Below are 16,785 nucleotides of genomic sequence, written 5' to 3'. Positions count from 1 at the left end.
GACTACAATGTAACCAGCTAATTCTGTTACTAGAGAGGAAGAGGGAAATTGATATTTCCCTGTTTTCTAATGGCAGTCTTGTCCACAAATTTTAAAATATATAGCTTTAAAAGCATAAAGAATACAGTGGACAGTATGCACTACAGACATAAATCATATTAAAGTAAGCTTTGTAGCACCACACACACACACAATATTTCAAATTCTTTAAAACAAAAGAATACTTGAAAAATTAAATTTTAATCTTTTCCCCCTTCTCATCTCTGACAGTGTCACCTGTATCTTTGGTAGGCCATTTGATAGCAAAGACAATTGACATTTATTGAGCATTTATTAAGTTCTAGGCAATGAACTAAATTTTTTACATGGACTTTTTAAAAAAACCCTCAAGCCAACATTTTGATTAGACTATAAGTAATTTTCCTTCCATTTTATAGAAAACAAATTTAAGGAGGTGTGCAATTTGGCCAAAGTCACAGAACTATTAAGTGGAGAAGCCAAAACTTCAACCCAGTTCATCTGACCAGGGAATTCTCTTCTCACTATACCATAGCCTTCTTCACTAAATGTTAGCACTTGTCTCTTGTGCTACTTCTATGTACAATTTTTATTTCCCTTACCTTCTGCTTTTTATGTCCAATTACCTTTTTCTGCTCATTTTCTAACCAGCACTCAGTAAATAACCTAAGCTTTCTACTGAGATGCAATCTTGAGTAAATTAGTGTGCTTATTGTCTAATCCAGCCTCCACACTGCCTAACATAGACCCTTGCAGAAAGAAGGTGATGCTAAATAATTAGGGGCAGAATAATAGAAAGTAATGAATGAGATACTTGTGACTGGTTTGAAGGCAAATTGTTCAGGAAGAAATAGATCATAACATACGAACAGAAATAGAAAACAGAAATCGGTTAAGTCTACACTCTGAAGTTTTGCATTAAAACATTATGGGTTGAAAAAAGGCTACAAGAACTAGCAGGATTTTGTGCAATTTTGATTCTGATCACTTAGTTTTTGTTTGTTTTGATTTTGTCACCTGGGAATGTTGAGAATGTTTGAGGGTATAAAAAGACTGATGAGACAGAATGATAATATTGGTGAGGGAGAGGAAAATATATGAAAATAACTCTGAAGGAAGTAGGACAGGATGAGATGAAGGGGTAACATGAGGAGCAGAGTCTCAGCGAGGAGAGAAAAATCCATTTTCCTGAGCTGCATAAAAGGACCAAGACATAGGATCAATAAATAATGTCCTTTACAAAGACTTTGTTAGGCTCTATTGTTAATTGAAGAATCAAGAGTAGGAGAGGGGCTTCCCTGGTGGCTCAATGTATGCCTTAGAGCAACTAAAGTGGTGTGCCACAAAAGTATTGAGCCTGTGCTCAAGAGCCTGGGAGATGTGACTACTGAGCCCAGGTCCCTAGAGAAGCCGCTGCAATCAGAAGTCCATGCACCACACACTAGAGAGCAACCCCCATTCGCCACAACTAGAGAAGAGCCTGCACAGCAACGAAGACCTAGCACAGCCCCTCACCCCCCCCCACCCCCCAAAAAAAGAGTAGGAAGGAAAACTGAATAAAAAGGATAAAGGATGGAAACTGTCAGTATTGAGCCATGAAGTAACCTCAAACCTGGACATGGGAGCTTAGGCACGGAAAAGTCTTCAAAGAGCACAGATGGGCAAGTCAGGATGGTGGCGAAAGGCATCCTGAAAGGCTCATGAAGAAGTCACCAGGGGAGACGGAGCAGTGCATTGGGTGGAGATAAAGGTACTGGAAGCCAACCCCAACTGGGTAAGGGCATCTGAAAGAAAAGACAGAGTAAGCAGGGGAGGTGAGAGATGAGTGGACTTCTCCTCTAATAAACATTCTCTCGTCAGGTCATTGCATTCCACGGTAATTTGAAAAAATCTGCTATATTAGCACATGACAACAAAAGAGGAAAAGAACATCTTGTACAGATCTATTCTTCGAGGATATTCAAAGCGGCAGCATATGGTTTATTATCGTATTTCATAATCACAGAGTTATTGTACCCACCTGACATTTTTGTCAAGTACTCCCTTTATTTTCCTCACCACCTCTCCTTTTGACTTCTGATACTATTTACAAATTTATCTCTTTGGTGGAATGAGATCTTGAACTATTGCTCTGTGAAATAACTCATCAAAGACTACATTCTCCAGACACAAGGCCAAACTGCCCCCAGTGGCAACTTTCAGCTGCATAAATGCCGATGCTGGTTATCTTCATGAAAAGATCCTTATGTTTACAATACTGTTATAGCATTTGTGTTGAATTATGTCCCCAACATGAGGTATATTTCCGATACACATTCCTTCATAGTGTCCTCTGTGATGAGAAAATATTTCTGAGTAGTTACACTTAAACCAGTATTAGAAAAATTCAATAGTTCATTCAAGAAAATATTCGCTGGGCTTATTCTGATCCCACCACTGCCGTGGGCTCTGGGACAGCAGTACATAAAACAAAGTTTCTGTCATCATGACACTTCCATTCTGGTGCAGAAAGTAGACGTGAAGCAAGTAATTTAGTATACGGAATATCAGTTGGGAAGAAGTACCATGAGAAAAAAGGGAGGAAGAGGGGATGAATGAAAGTTGCTCAGTCATGTCTGACTCTGCAACCCCATGAACTACACAGTCCATGGAATTCGCCAGGCCAGAATACTGGAATGGGTAGCTGTTCCCATCTCCAGGGGGTCTTCCCAACCCAGAGACTGAACCCAAATCTCTCACACTGCAGGCGGATTCTTTACCAGCTGAGCCACCAGGGAAGCCCGAAGGTAGGATAGCGCTGGTGAAATAGGGCTTCAGTTCAATTCAGTTCAGTTGTTCAGTCGTGTCTGACTCTTTGTGACTCCATGGACTGCAGCATGCCAGGCTTCCCTGTCCATCACCAACTCCCAGAGCTTGCTTAAACTCATGTCCATCAAGTCGGTGATGCCATCCAACCACCTCCTCCTCTGTCATCCCCTTTTCCTCCTGTCTTCAATCCTTCCCAGCATCAGGGTCTTTTCCAATGAGGCTAGGGAAAAAGAAATTGCACTCTTAAATAAAGGATAAATAAAGTCTCCTTGTTGAGGGGGATATCTGAGTAAAGAGAAGAAGTTGAGACAAAAAAAACTGGAAACCAGAAGAAGGTGGGGAGAGTGGAAGAGGAGGAAGAAGAGAAGAAGGAGAAGTAATTAAATGGGACTGGGAATAATGATGAAAAGACCCCAAGAGAGTCTGAAGATGGAGCCTGCATGGTCAGAGAAGTGATGGGGTTGGAGAAAGAAAATATCTTGTAGAGTCTCCTTTTTTTTTTTTTCAGTTTACATTTTAATACCTTATTTAATCCTTTCTCTCCACTTTTCAGAGCTGTGGTCCACTCTAGATTATCTCTTTCCAGACAAATTTCCCTAGATTTGATGTTAATTATCAACATTCCTATTAGATTTTTAAAATTTTCTTTTAAAAGCTCTTTTATTGTGAAATATAAAACATGAATAGAGAAATATGTAATATATATTATATGCAATTATATATATATTGTAAATTACAGTGAATAGTTATATAATCATCACTCAGGCAAAACACCTTGTAGGGTCTTGTAGATCATTATAATCTGAGAAGCTATTGGAGGATTTTGTGCAGAAGAGTAACACAGTAGGACTTATGTTTTTAACAGATCATTCTGGACACTGTGTTGAGAAGAAATAGTGGATGGCAACAGTAGAGTCAGAGATGGTAGAAAGGCTATTGCAGCATTCTTGAGGTAAGGAAGGATGGCAGCTTGCTCCAGGATATTAGTAGCAGAGGTAATAAGAAGTGATAGGCTTTGAATACATGTATTTGCTAATGGATCAAATAAACGAATAAGCAGTGACTCCAATATTTTTGCCATGAACAAGTGAAAAGCTGGCATTGCCATTTGGGGCCATGGAGGTAATTGCCCAAGGAGCAAGCTTGCAGCTTCTCTACTGATGGGAGGTTCAAAGACAATAAATTGAAATGTAAGAATTCCCATGTAATTCTTCCAGATGGCTTGATTAACTAGAGGAATGGGGAAGGGGTTGAGGATCATTTATCCCAATCCAGCCACACTGAATATTCATCAAACCAGACTCTTACAGAAAAAAACAATTCATTTTGTTCCAAAGAACAAGGAAGGAGTGAGAGGCACCAGCCCGTATGACCTTATGGCTCTTACGACGCTACTGTCACTTGTGGCCTTAAGAGAGGCTCTTCGCTCAGCCAGAGTCTCCTCCCTCAGGTGGGGGCTGGGGAGCCATGGCCGTAAGGCTAACTGCTCCCCTTGCTGTGTGTTGTTGTTCGGTCACTAACTCGTGTCTGCCTCTTTGCAACCCCATGCACTGCAGCATGCTGGGCTTCCTTGTCCTTCATTATCTCCCGGAGTTAGCTCAAACCGACGTCCATTGAGTCAATGATCTAACCATCTCATCCTGTCATCCCCTTCTCCTCCTGACCTCAATCTTTCCCAGCATCAGGGTCTTTTCCAATGAGTGGGCTCTTCCCATCAGGTGGCCAAAGTGTTGGAGTTTCAGCGTCAACATCGGTCCTTCCAGTGAATATTCAGGGTTGATTTCCCTTAGGGTTACCTGGATTGATTTTCTTGCTGTCCAAGGAACTCTCACAAGTCTTCTCCAGGACCACATTTCAAAAGCATTGATGCTTTGGTGCTCAGCCTTCTTTATGGCCCAATTTTCACATTGTACATAACTGCTGGAAAAACCATAGCTTTGACTTATGGACCTTTGTTAGCAAAGTGATGTCTCTTCTTTTGGGGAGCATCAGAGAATGAGATGGTTAGATAGCTTCACCAACTCAATGGACATGAAGTTGAGCAAACTCCTGGAGACAGTGAGGGACAGGGAAGCCTGGAAAGCTGCAGTCCATTGGGTTGCAAAGAGTTGGACATGACTGAGTGACTAAAGAGCAAACAACACGGTAGGTGTATGCTTGACTTTGTAAAGAAACTGCCAAACTGTTTTCCAAGTGTTTGGAAAACATCATTTCACATTCCCGCTAATAATACAGAAGCGCTCCAATTTCTCCATGTTAATGCCAGCACTGGATCTGGTCAGTCAGCTAATGACGAATTCTTTCAGCTTTCACATGTCTGAAAAAGTATTTATTTTATATGAATTTTTTAAAGATTTTTTTATGGTTACAGACTTTAAGGTTGAAAGTTTTTGATTTTCTTTCAGGCCATTAAAATTTTGCCCCACTTCTTTTCTGGATTTCATTGTTTCCTACAGGAAGTCTTCTATCATGCTTAGTTTTTTTTTCTATTTAATTCATCATTTCCCCCTAGCTACTATGTTTTCTCCTTAGTGCTGGTTTTAAGTAATTTCATTATTATAAGCTTTGGCATAATTATCTTCATGTTTCTTTTGTTTATAGTACATCAAAATTCTTAGATCTGTAAGTTACAATTTTCATAAATTTGGAAAATTTTCTGACCATTATCCTTTTAATGCATTTTACTTTTTAGAGGAGTTTTAGGTTTCACAGCAAAACTGAACAGAAAGCACAAAGTTCCTGTACACCTCTTGTCACCCCACCATCCCAGCCCCCCAACATGTACAGCCTCCACCGCTGTCAACGGCCCTCTCCAGAGTAATAACATGTGTTACAATCAGTGAATCTACACCATCCAAAGTTCTTAACTTGCATCAAGGTTGACTTGGGGTGATATATATTCTGTGGGTTTTGCCAAATGTATAATGACATGTATCTACCATTAGAGTATCATACAGAACAGTTTCATTGCCCTAAAAATTCTCCATACTCACCCAATATCTGATAATTGCTGATCTTCCACGATTTGTCTTTTTCAGAATGTCATACAATTGGAATTACAGACTATGTAGCTTTTTCAGATTAATTTCTTTCACTTAGTAATATCCATTTCAGCTCAGTCGTGTCTTACTCTTTGCGACCCCATGAACCACAACACGCCAGGCCTCCCTGTCCATCACCAACTCCTGCAGTTTACTCAAACTCATGTCCATTGACTCGGTGATGCCATCCAACTATCTCATCCTCTATTGTCCCCTTCTCCTCCTGCCCTCAATCTGGCCCAGCATCAGGGTCTTTTCAAATGAGTCAGCTCTTCGCATCAGGTGACCAAAGCATTGGAGTTTCAGCTTCAACATCAGTCCTTCCAATGAACACCCAAGACTGATCTCCTTTAGGATGGACTGGCTGGATCTCCTTGCAGTCCAAAGGACTCTCAACAGTCTTCTCCAACACCACAGTTCAAAAGCATCAATTCTTCAGTGCTCAGCTTTCTTCACAGTCCAACTCTCACATCCATACATGGCCACTGGAAAAACCATAGCCTTGAGTAGACAGACCTTTGTTGGCAAAGTAATGTCTCTGCTTTTTAATACACTGTCAAGGTTGGTCATAACTTTCCTTCCAAGGAGTAAGCGTCTTTTAATTTCATGGCTGCAGTCACCATCTGCAGTGATTTTGGAGCCCCCCAAAATAAAGTCAGCCACTGTTTCCACTGTTTCCCCATCCATTTGCCGTGAAGTGATGAGACCAGATGCCATGATCTTAGTTTTCTGAATGTTGAGCTTTTAATATCCATCCAGGGTTCCTCAATTTCTTTTCATGACTTAATAATGCATTTATTTTTAGCAGTGAATAATATTTCATTGTTTGGATGTATTAGATTTTATTTTTCCATTTTTCTGCAGAGACTACTATTGTTCTTTTCTCTTTTTTAAATACATCTTCAAATGTTTCTCTTTTCATTCCCCTCTCCCCCACCTCATCTCCTTCAAGGACTCCAAGTGCATGTATATCAGGTTACGGGAAATTGTTCCATAGCATTGTTCTCTCTCTCTCTTTGGCTTAGCTTTTATTCTGTCTGAGTTTGGTTTCAGGTATATTCTATTGTTATTTCTTCAAGTTCACTGATCTTTTCGTCTGAGGAGTGAATCTATCATTTTTTCCAGCCTTATTGAAATATTATAAACATATATCTAAGTTAAGGTGTAGATAGTGATAGTAGATAGTGAAGTCGCTCAGTCGCGTCCGACTCTTTGCGACCCCATGGACAGTAGCCAACCAGGCGCCTCCGCCAATGGGATTTTCCAGGCAAGAATACTGGAGTGGGTTGCCATTGATACAGGTGTATATCATAAAATGATCACCACATTAAGGTTAATTAACCCTTTATCCCCTCACACAATTACCATTCTTTTTCTGGTGATACATTTAAGATCTAGTCTCTTACCAACTGTCACGTATATAATACAGTGTTGTTAATTATAGTCAGCATGCCGTATGTTAGATCTCCAAAACTTATCCATCTTAGAGTTGGACATTTGTCTGCTTTGACCAACATAGCCCCATTTTCCTCACCCCTCAACCCCTAGCAACCACCATTCTATTCTTATTTCCATGAATTTGGCTTTTTTAGATTTCACATATGTTATACAATATTTTTCTTTCTCTGTCTGACCTATTTCACCACTAGTGAAATCTTTAGCATCCCGGCTACCATATTCTGCCAGGGACTATCTGTGCCCTAGCGTTTGTGTGAGTTTAGTCATGTCCAACTCTTTGCAACCCCATGGAGCCTACTGGGCTCCTCTGTCCATGAAACTTTCCAGGCAAGAACACTGGAGTGGGTTGTCATTTCCTTCTCCAGGGGATCTCCCCAACCCTGGGATCTGTGCCCTAAATAACCCTCATACTGAGGTTCTGTTTGCCGGCTTGGATATGAGTGAGTCAGCCCAAACCCCAACTGATGACCTGTTTCTCATACCACTCCTTGTACCACTTATAAATTAGTTCAGACTTCCAAAGAGCAGACTCCAAAATAGTATTAGATACCCAAGAGATTTATTGGAGAAATGCTTGTAAAACAAAAAGTAGATGAAGCTGGAGAAGACAAAGAAAGAATCCAGACTGAGAAGGGTCTTGACCTCTGTGAAGGGGTAGAGGGAAGAAAGAGGGATATGTAGTAAGCTTCTTAGACTTCAGGGCAGTTCTAAAGAGTGTCCTTGAGCCAAAGTCACACTTGAGGAGTCCCCCATCTCATGGGGATGAATCTACACGATTCCTCCTTTTACTGTTGTCACGCTCCATCGCTAGGTGAGTGCAGCCCACGGGAAGCATGGCTGTTCTTGCAAACGTGATTGAGGATCCGGAAGTGGGGCCACCAGTCCATTTTGCTCTCAGCAGAAGGAAACCTGAGCAGCACATTTTTACAACCATGATGCCACAGCTGCTCACTGACTAGTCTATGCAAATACTGCCCTCTAGAGTTCTGAAAGGTGTCTCTGACTCCTAGTATCTACTGCACAAATTAGTCTCTGTCTTTAAATTCCAACATTTAGAACTTCCCTGATGGCTAAGTGGTTAAGGCCTGGGCTTCCCATGCAGGGAGCAAGGCAAGTGCAATCCCTGGTTGGGGAACCAAGACCCCACATGCCACGTGGTATGGCCAAAATAAATAAATAAATAAATAAGTAAGTAAATAAGTTCCAACATTTTGGTCCCTTCTTCATTCTAAAATCAGGGAACCTTGCTTCATACATCACTGGGGGAAAAAAAAGGCATAATAAGAAAGGAAATTCTACATATTATCACCACGTGTATACTTCTTTTCCTCTTGCTTCTAGGGGGAAGATATCCTTTCATAGAGCATAGGCCAACTCTTCTACTTGACCAAATCCTACCACCTCTTGCTTACTAAAGACAAAGCTCCAGAATTTTAAATTCTTTCTCTTTCTCTCTCTCCTGAAATCAACTTCCCTCCTCTACTAGGTCATTCACACCATACAAAGGCTTGCTATTATCGATCTTTTAAAAATGTATGAATTTATGAGCAAGAAGGTATAGGTGAAACTGGCTGGTCCCAGCAGGATAGTCACATGTGGTTGACCTCTTTATCCTTGAGAAATGCTTGTTTTCAAACTCCAGGAAGATAGTCCTTTCTTACCTCTACAAATAGGGTCTAGACAGCCTATGAACAGCTCCTAATTCTAAAATGGAACAAAGGGAGTAGGTATGAGAATGCATGTCCTCTTTCTCTTCAATTCTCACCCCTTTTTTCGTTATCTTCCTATCTTTCCATTTTGCCAATTTCACATTCCCTGGTCTGTTTTTTTTTTTTTTTTCCCCTAATCAGATCCTTTGGTGGTCCAGACCATCCAAGTGATCCTTGAGGTTGGTACCACTATGTGCACCTCATTGTGGCTGATGAGTTACTGACCTTGTAGCTGTAGTTGAGAAAGATCCAGAAGGTAACCAAGTGAAGGGTTCTTGCAGCTCTCCTGTAGCCAACCTACCTCTCACTTCCCATTACCACATATTTTTAGTAAAGATTTATTCCAGAACCTCTCTTTTCAACCTTTGAAAATCTTATGCTGCCCCAAAACTAGAACAAGAAAATTTTCACAGTGGGATAGCATTTATTAAAAACCAAATCAAAGACTTCACTCCTTTTATATGTTGAGAAAGTCTCAGCTTGGGGCAGCATGGTACCTTCCATTGAAGTCAAATAAATCTATTTAACTGGAGTTTCTAGAGGAGTAGCCATGGGGTAGCCCATTCCTATAACCCTATTACCCTGAGTACTCCCCATGTTAGAAGAAACCAGGCATGACCTGTTTATATTTTCTCTATTCTTTTTTTTTTTTTTCTTTTTTTTTTTTGGCCATATCACACAGCACAGCACGTGGAACTTCCCTGAGCAGGATTGAATCCTGCAGTGCAAGTGCAGAGTCTTAACCACTGGGCCCCCAGGGAAGTCCCAGACATGAAGTATTTTTAATTAATGATTCTCAAACTGTATGAAGCATCAAAATCACTTAGCAGGCTGGTTAAAATTCAGATTGTTGGGCCCTCCTCCCAGACTCTCTGATTTAGTATGTGTGGGTAGAGTTTACGAATTTGCATTTCTAACTATTCTCCAAGAGATTCTAATACTGTTAATCCAAGGAATCTTGGCTTTAGACCCTGTAATAGAGGAGTGTCTCTGAGGGTGGTACTTAATCTTTCTGCCTTAACCCCACCCAGGCTCATGGAGTTGTGGTATGTCCTAGGGAGAGAGACAAAGCATCTCTGAGGCTCTGAAGGTGTGCTTGGCTTTTGTTCCCCTCTAATTGAATGTAACAGAAGCAGGAGAGAGTTATTCTCCTGCACATTATCTCAGACCACCAGAGGCTCTGCACCTTGAGTCTTGAAGGGTTCTAAAGCATCAGGGCCAGTGCACGGGAAGAGAAATGGAAGCGGAGGCAGTGGTGAGCGAAGTTACATCACCTGAATCACAGTCATTTCGCTGTTGATGGTGAGGATGGTCTTTAACTCCTTTTTGTCAGAGTTTTGCCTAAGGCCTTTGGATGAGATCATTTTAGTATTAAATCAAAGTTCTTGTAGCTTCTATAATTTGCAATTTGCCAGCTGACCGGGTAAATGCTCCCAGGATTTCAGTAATGTGTACATTCAATAAATTGGAGACTAAACAAATTAATGCTATGATTCTTATTTAAAGAATGTGATAAAAAGCAGAGAAAAAAAATGAACTTGCTTCAGGCTGCACAGGTTGGTGCCAGAATTCAAAATAGAAGAGAGAATGAGTTTGGATCCTATGCTTGGACCACATTAGTTATTATTAGATATTCTTTTCAAATGCTGACCCTTGGGGAACCATCGCCACACCAAAAAAATCCCATTCGGACTTTTCCCGAATGCCAGTAATACAAGGAAGAAATGTATTTGGCTAATTGGGAAACATCTGATTCCACCTTTGGGGGATCTGATTTGGTATTGCTTTAACAAGGGTCAAAGGTGAAACTTCGTGACAAGCCTGTGAGGAAAGGAGTTCTATTTTTTAGGAAGGGGGAAAGGGGACACAGGTAAACAAAAGTGTGCTCTTCATTTTAAGATGAGAACAAAATCATTTTTCCCACAGCCTTTAAGGATGGATGCAATCTTCCTCCCCAGAATAAATACATCCTGGGAAAAATGAGACTAAGCACAGACTGAAAAGAAGCTTCCGTTGGATTCTTTGACTCGGGACTCTGATTTCTCCAATTGCATCGTCTCCTTCTCTGATTCTCACCCTCCTGCCTCCTCTTATAAAGACCTTCATAATTACATTGGGCCCACCCAGGTTTCCTGAGATAATCTCCCTATTTTAGCATCCTTAACTTAATCGGATCTGCAGTCCCTTTTGCCACAGACAGTAACATATTCACAGGTTTGGGGCATTAGGATGTGAATATTCTGGGAGGAAGACGTTAAAATGTAAATAAACTACCACATTGTATTCACATTGTGGCAGTCACATTATTGAGTTCATATTGTATTAACTTGGGGTCCCTTTGCCATTCCTACTGGTACAAACACTGATCAATAAATGTGCATTCACAGAACTGCCAATCATGGGAACCACTCTCCACAAAGTCACCTACAGGGAATTTATAATCAACTTTTGTCCCATTCAATTTTGATGCATTAGTTCAAATGAAATACCCAAGTCACAAGCGCTTCCCTAAAAACTAGCTGCCAATTTAGCATCTTTGTCAATTTCAATAATTTGAATGACATAAGACTGCAATCGCATGTGTGCATTTCTCGATTAGGTGTGCATTTCTCGAGGCTGGTTTCATGATTTTCAAGGCACTTGCTCTGTGATGCAGTAGGACACATGCTCTGCTCTGCTCGCACTCATCCCGCATTCAACAGCTGTTTTCTAAGTACCTGCTAGGGGCTGTCGTGTTCTAGTTGCTGATCCCAGGGTTTGCTCCGCAGGATTCACACGTATACGTCAGAAAAGAGCCAGCCTTTGAACTGCTAACTCCAGGGAACCTCAACCACCAGTTAGGGACTCACTTTATATGTCTCACATTCAAACTTGCACAAAGAGAATCTGGGTTACTCGAGTGGTCACTATCATTATAGAGAGTGCCCCTGTGGAGTACAGTAGTCCTGTCTCCTGCGGACTCTCAGAATAAGGCAGTGTATACAGAAGGCAATGTGCCTGGGTATCTAGGGAAGAAAACAGGTACTAATGCTTTTGTTGCGCATTTCACTTACCATCATTTCTTCTCTCATCTTTCTCCCCTCTTACATCTGGATCCATGTCAACCAAAATTCACCTTTTAATTGCCAACTATTGTTTTGTCATCTCCCTTTTAAAATGTCCTGCTTCTTTCATTTTGTTGAGTATGTAGATCAGATGCTTTCTAATATTCTGTTTCCTAGTGTAATTTTTAAGTGTAGTTTACCTTTGCATCAGTGGTTTCTTGTTTTATGTTCAAGGATGCTAAGGTTCATATTGGATTACTTCTGCTTTTTTCTTCCTTGAATGACCAAAAGTGCATACAGACTTGGTGCATATCACACATAGGGTCGATGACTTTCGCTTTGTCTCCTTTGTCAGCTGTAATTATCAGAATTATCCTGTCAATTTTGAAGGCATTAATTAAATACTTGGTGTCTACCTGGTGTAGTTTTCCAGAACTTATTTTCTGAATTCATTTTTTGGTCTGCCTACATAGCTATGGATTCCTAAATATTTAGATATTTAGAAGTAATGTGTAGTTTTGATGTCTCTGTGTTGTTTAGTCACTAAGTCGTGTCCGATTCTTTCGTGACCCAATGGACTGTAGCCCACTGGGCTCCTCTATCCATGAGATTTTCCAGGCAAGAATACTGGAGTGGGTTGTCATTTCCTTCTCCTGGAGATCTTCCTGACTCAGGGATCGAACCCACGTCTCTTGCATTAGCAGGTGGATTCTTTATCACTGAGCCACCAGGGAAGCCCAATGTGTAGTTTATCGGTTGTCCAAACTAGCATCGAAAGACTACAAATTCACAAGTTCCCCGCTTATAAGGCTCTTTTTGTCTCTGAGGTTTTCTTTTTTTAAAATTGTATTGGTGAACATTTATGTGTCCTCAGCCATTCACCCCATGGACTGTAGCCCAGCAGGCTCTTCTGCCCATGGGATTTTCCTCAGAAGGATACTGGAGTAAATTTCCATTTCCTTCTCCAGGAGAACTTTCCAACCCTGGGATTGAACCCACATCTCCTGCAGTGCAGACAGCTTCTTTACCACTGATCCACTGAGGAAGCCTGGTGAACATTTTTACACATAGATAAGTTGAGAAGACTAGAGACTCCATATAAACCAACATTTATAGTTTTCAATAAAGGTGCTAAAGAAATTCAACAGGAAAAGGATAGATTTATTAACTAATGGCCTAGAAAAATTGGATTTTCTTCTTTATTTTTTTAGTTTATTTTTAATTGGAAGATAATTACTTTACAATATTGTGTTGTTTTCTGCCATAATCAACATGAGTCTCTGAGGTTTTCAATTACTGTCTTCATATTCCAAGGTGCCACCCCCCACCAGGCATTCACTTCCACAGTAGCAACATTGGATACTTGGAATGTGGGCCTAGAGTCTTGATAGAAAAACAGCTTGCCTCTGCTACCGTGGTTGTTTGAAAGTGAAAGAGTTAGTCGCTCAGTCGTGTCCAACTCTTTGCAACCCAGGGGACTTTAGCTCGCCAAGATCCTCTGTCCAAGGGATGTTCTAGGCAAGAATATTGGAGTGGGTTGCCATTCCCTTCTCCAGGGAATATTCCCATCCCAGGAATCTAACCCAGGTCTCGTGCCTAGCAGGCAGATTCTGTACTGTCGGAGCCACCATTGTAGTTGTCTGGACAGCTGCAAATCAAATTTGCTTCCAATAAGACTACAAAGATAGAAGGGCAAAGAGTTAAGCTCCCAAGCTTCCTCAGACAGCTCCGAGTGACTACTGGGCTGCTCCCCCACAGACTGCCGGCTCGTTCCCTCAGCCTCAGGGCCTTTAGGGGTGGAGTTCTGAGCAGAAGAGCACAAGTAGGTGCAGCCCAAACTGGGCCCCACAGCTGGACAGGGAAGCACCTGCCAGGAGACTGTCCTCAGCAGGTGCCTCGCAGCACAGCCCATCCTGCATCCCCTGGGGCCAGACTCGACCACGAGCCCACAGGAGTCACTTCCAGAAATATCTAGTGGGGACTTTACAGCGAGTTACAATTCCACAGAACCAGATTACACCAGAGCCAGGGACATTTGAAGTCACGCTCATCAGCAATTCCCTTTGTCTCCACAGGCTGGTCAGGGAAGGGGAAGCTCAATGACAAGAACTATAGAAACAAACGAACAAAGAGACGAAGTCCTTTAGGCTGCTCTCTTCCACAGACATCAAGTTTAAAAATTGTTTTACTGTGGTAAGAGGGCCCTCTTTCAATTCATCTTGAGCAGTGGAAACAGTGACAAAATAGCCTCACCACATAAGGGAAAAAAAAAAAAACCAATGACGATAATGGAATAAATGGATATATATATATATAGCTTTTATATATCCTAAAGATATATAAAACCTGAGCTCAAGGTACTGGAATCAGCAAAACAATAGCCAAGGAAGACACCTCTCAATTTTAAGGAGTGAGTGGGCACTGTGAGGTGATTTCTCTGAGTTAAAAAGTCCAATGGGCAAGCAAAGAAAATTGCCCATCTTAGACAAGGAGATGAAGATCTCAGCTTCCTGCAATTTCTTGGGTGGACTCTCACAGCAAAGATTTTCTTTATTGTTTCTTACATAGATTCAAAGACTTCACAGGTGGTTCAGTGATAAAGAATCCTCCTGCCAAGCAGGAGACCTAGGTTCCATCCCGGGATCAGGAAGATCCTCTAGAGAAGGAAATGGCAACCCACTCCAGTATTCTTGCCTGGGAAATCTCCGCAGAAAGAGAGGTCTGGCAGGCTGCAGTCCATGCGGCACAAAGACTCAGACATGACTGAGGGGCTGAGTGCACGCATTAGAGAGGCTGAAACTTTGATTGTGGCATCTGTGCCCAGCAGCTGCAGAAGCTGGGGAGTCAGGGTTTTTGAAGTTGGCATTGTTACAGCACTCAGTGAGCAGATTAGAAATGTTACCTGGGACATGAATGGACAGAGAAGGATTTATCTTTCCTGTAGTTTAAGTTTTAGGTATAAAGAGTGAGACTATCCTATTGAAATGATGATGAAATAAGCTAAAGACACCTCAGAAGATATAAACAGCATGGTTATGAAATAGGGATGTCTTATATGGAAATAATCAAATCACCTCAGAAGCAAGAGTCCACACTCCAACCACATTTCCCTGCATCCAGGACTGATAACAAACCAGCAAGCAAAGCATAAGCAAATCCTGTAGCTAGGAAAATGGCAAAGTCAAAACTAAGCCGAGGAAAATTTGCATCAGGAGGGAGGTATTTTCTTGCATGAAACACTAATGGGGCCAGGAACCTGGTCCCAAACTGGAAACTGTGGCAGAGATTCTGAGTACATGCCCAGGAAGTTTCCTTGGAATAGAAGGATGATAACCAGCCAACTCTCTGTCTTCTTCATGCTCATCTATATGCTCGAGTTCTTGACAATAACTGGGCAGAGCAGCCTGATTGTCATAGTGCTGGGCAGAGAGTGGGTGCAGACTCAAAGGCTGCCGCCTGTGGACATGATTCTCACCAGTCTGGGCATCTGCCGCTTCTGTCAACTGTGGTCATCGATGCTGCACAACTTCGGCTCCCACTTCCACCTGAATTACAATTTTTGGTGTTTCGGGATCATCTGGCAATTTACTAACATCCTTTCCTTCTGGTTGACCAGCTTGCTTGCTGTCTTCTACTGTGTCAAAGTCTCCTTCTTCAGCCACCCCATCTTCCTCTGGATGAAGTGGAGAATTGTGAGATGGGTTCCTCGGCTGCTGCTGGGCTCTCTGCTGGTTTCTTGTGTGTCTACCATCTTTTCAGCGACTAGTTATTACATCATCATTCAATTCATCTCCATGAAGGATTTCCCTAGGAACAGCACCATGCTTGAAAGACTGGAGGCATTCCTGTGGGATTTTTCCACACTGCGGAAAGTGGTTGTATTGGTTATTCCTTTCCTCCTGTTCCTGGCCTCCACAGTCTTGCTCATGGCCTTATTATCCCGACATCTGAAGCAGATGAAAGACCTTCACACAGGCCGCCCCATCTCCAGCCGGGAAGCTCACTCTGCCGCCCTGAGGTCTCTTGGCATCTTCCTCATCTTGTTCACCTTTTATTTTCTGACCGTGCTCGTCTCCATCTTGGATGTCCTATTTAATAAAGAGTCTTGGTTCTGGGCCTGGGAAGCTATCATCTATGCATTAGTCTCTATTCATTCTACTTTACTAATGCTGAGCAGTGCCAAACTGAAAAGAGTTTTAAAGGCAAGGTTCTGGAGCCTAGAAGCTGCCTGAGGTGTAGGGAACAAGACCTCTGGGCAAATGAGCTTTTGCACTGATACAACTAATACCAATAACCAAACTGGCAGGATTTTGACAATCCCCTGTGTGACATTGAGAAACCATAAGCGTCAGCCTCATTCTCTTTGCCCACAGCCATCTATCTCCAAACAACCAAGCTCTTCTGTTCTAAGCCACTGCTTCCTTCTCCTGTCCACAATCCCCAGGTTGGTGCAAACTCTCTCCTGACTTCCTCTACCTCTCAACCTCTGGGATCTTTCTCCCGGTGCATTCAACACAAGAGACCCAAAATCATGGTGTCCCCATTTTGTTTTTATCTGACCTAGTCTACGACTGCCAATTCTTCACTTACTAATATGAGTCTTTTCCCTATAAAAGCTTATTGCCCATACCCTGAATGTTTTCCATACTAAGCCCTTAATTTACCTTCCCTACTTTAGTCAGGAAAAGATCTTGAATATCTCTCTCT

The 16,785-nt window shown here is 41.8% G+C and overlaps 1 protein-coding gene across 1 annotated transcript; it reads left to right on the top strand.

Moving 5' to 3' along the window:
• The first annotated feature begins 15,404 nt into the window (after positions 1-15,404).
• Positions 15,405-16,310, top strand: TAS2R16 (taste 2 receptor member 16). Its single transcript, XM_069588824.1, has one exon. The coding sequence runs from the start codon at positions 15,405-15,407 to the stop codon at positions 16,308-16,310; it is 906 nt and encodes a 301-aa protein (XP_069444925.1).
• The last annotated feature ends 475 nt before the right edge of the window (positions 16,311-16,785 follow it).

The sequence above is a fragment of the Ovis canadensis genome, chromosome 4, assembly GCF_042477335.2.
Source record: "Ovis canadensis isolate MfBH-ARS-UI-01 breed Bighorn chromosome 4, ARS-UI_OviCan_v2, whole genome shotgun sequence".
In the NCBI taxonomy this organism is placed as follows: Eukaryota; Metazoa; Chordata; class Mammalia; order Artiodactyla; family Bovidae; genus Ovis; species Ovis canadensis.
Note: the sequence above shows the minus strand (reverse complement) of the source record. Positions and strands in the feature narration are given on the sequence as shown.

Bases quoted from the DNA above. Each gene is read 5' to 3' on its own strand.
- TAS2R16 (XM_069588824.1), top strand. From the start codon at position 15,405: ATGATAACCAGCCAACTCTCTGTCTTCTTCATGCTCATCTATATGCTC.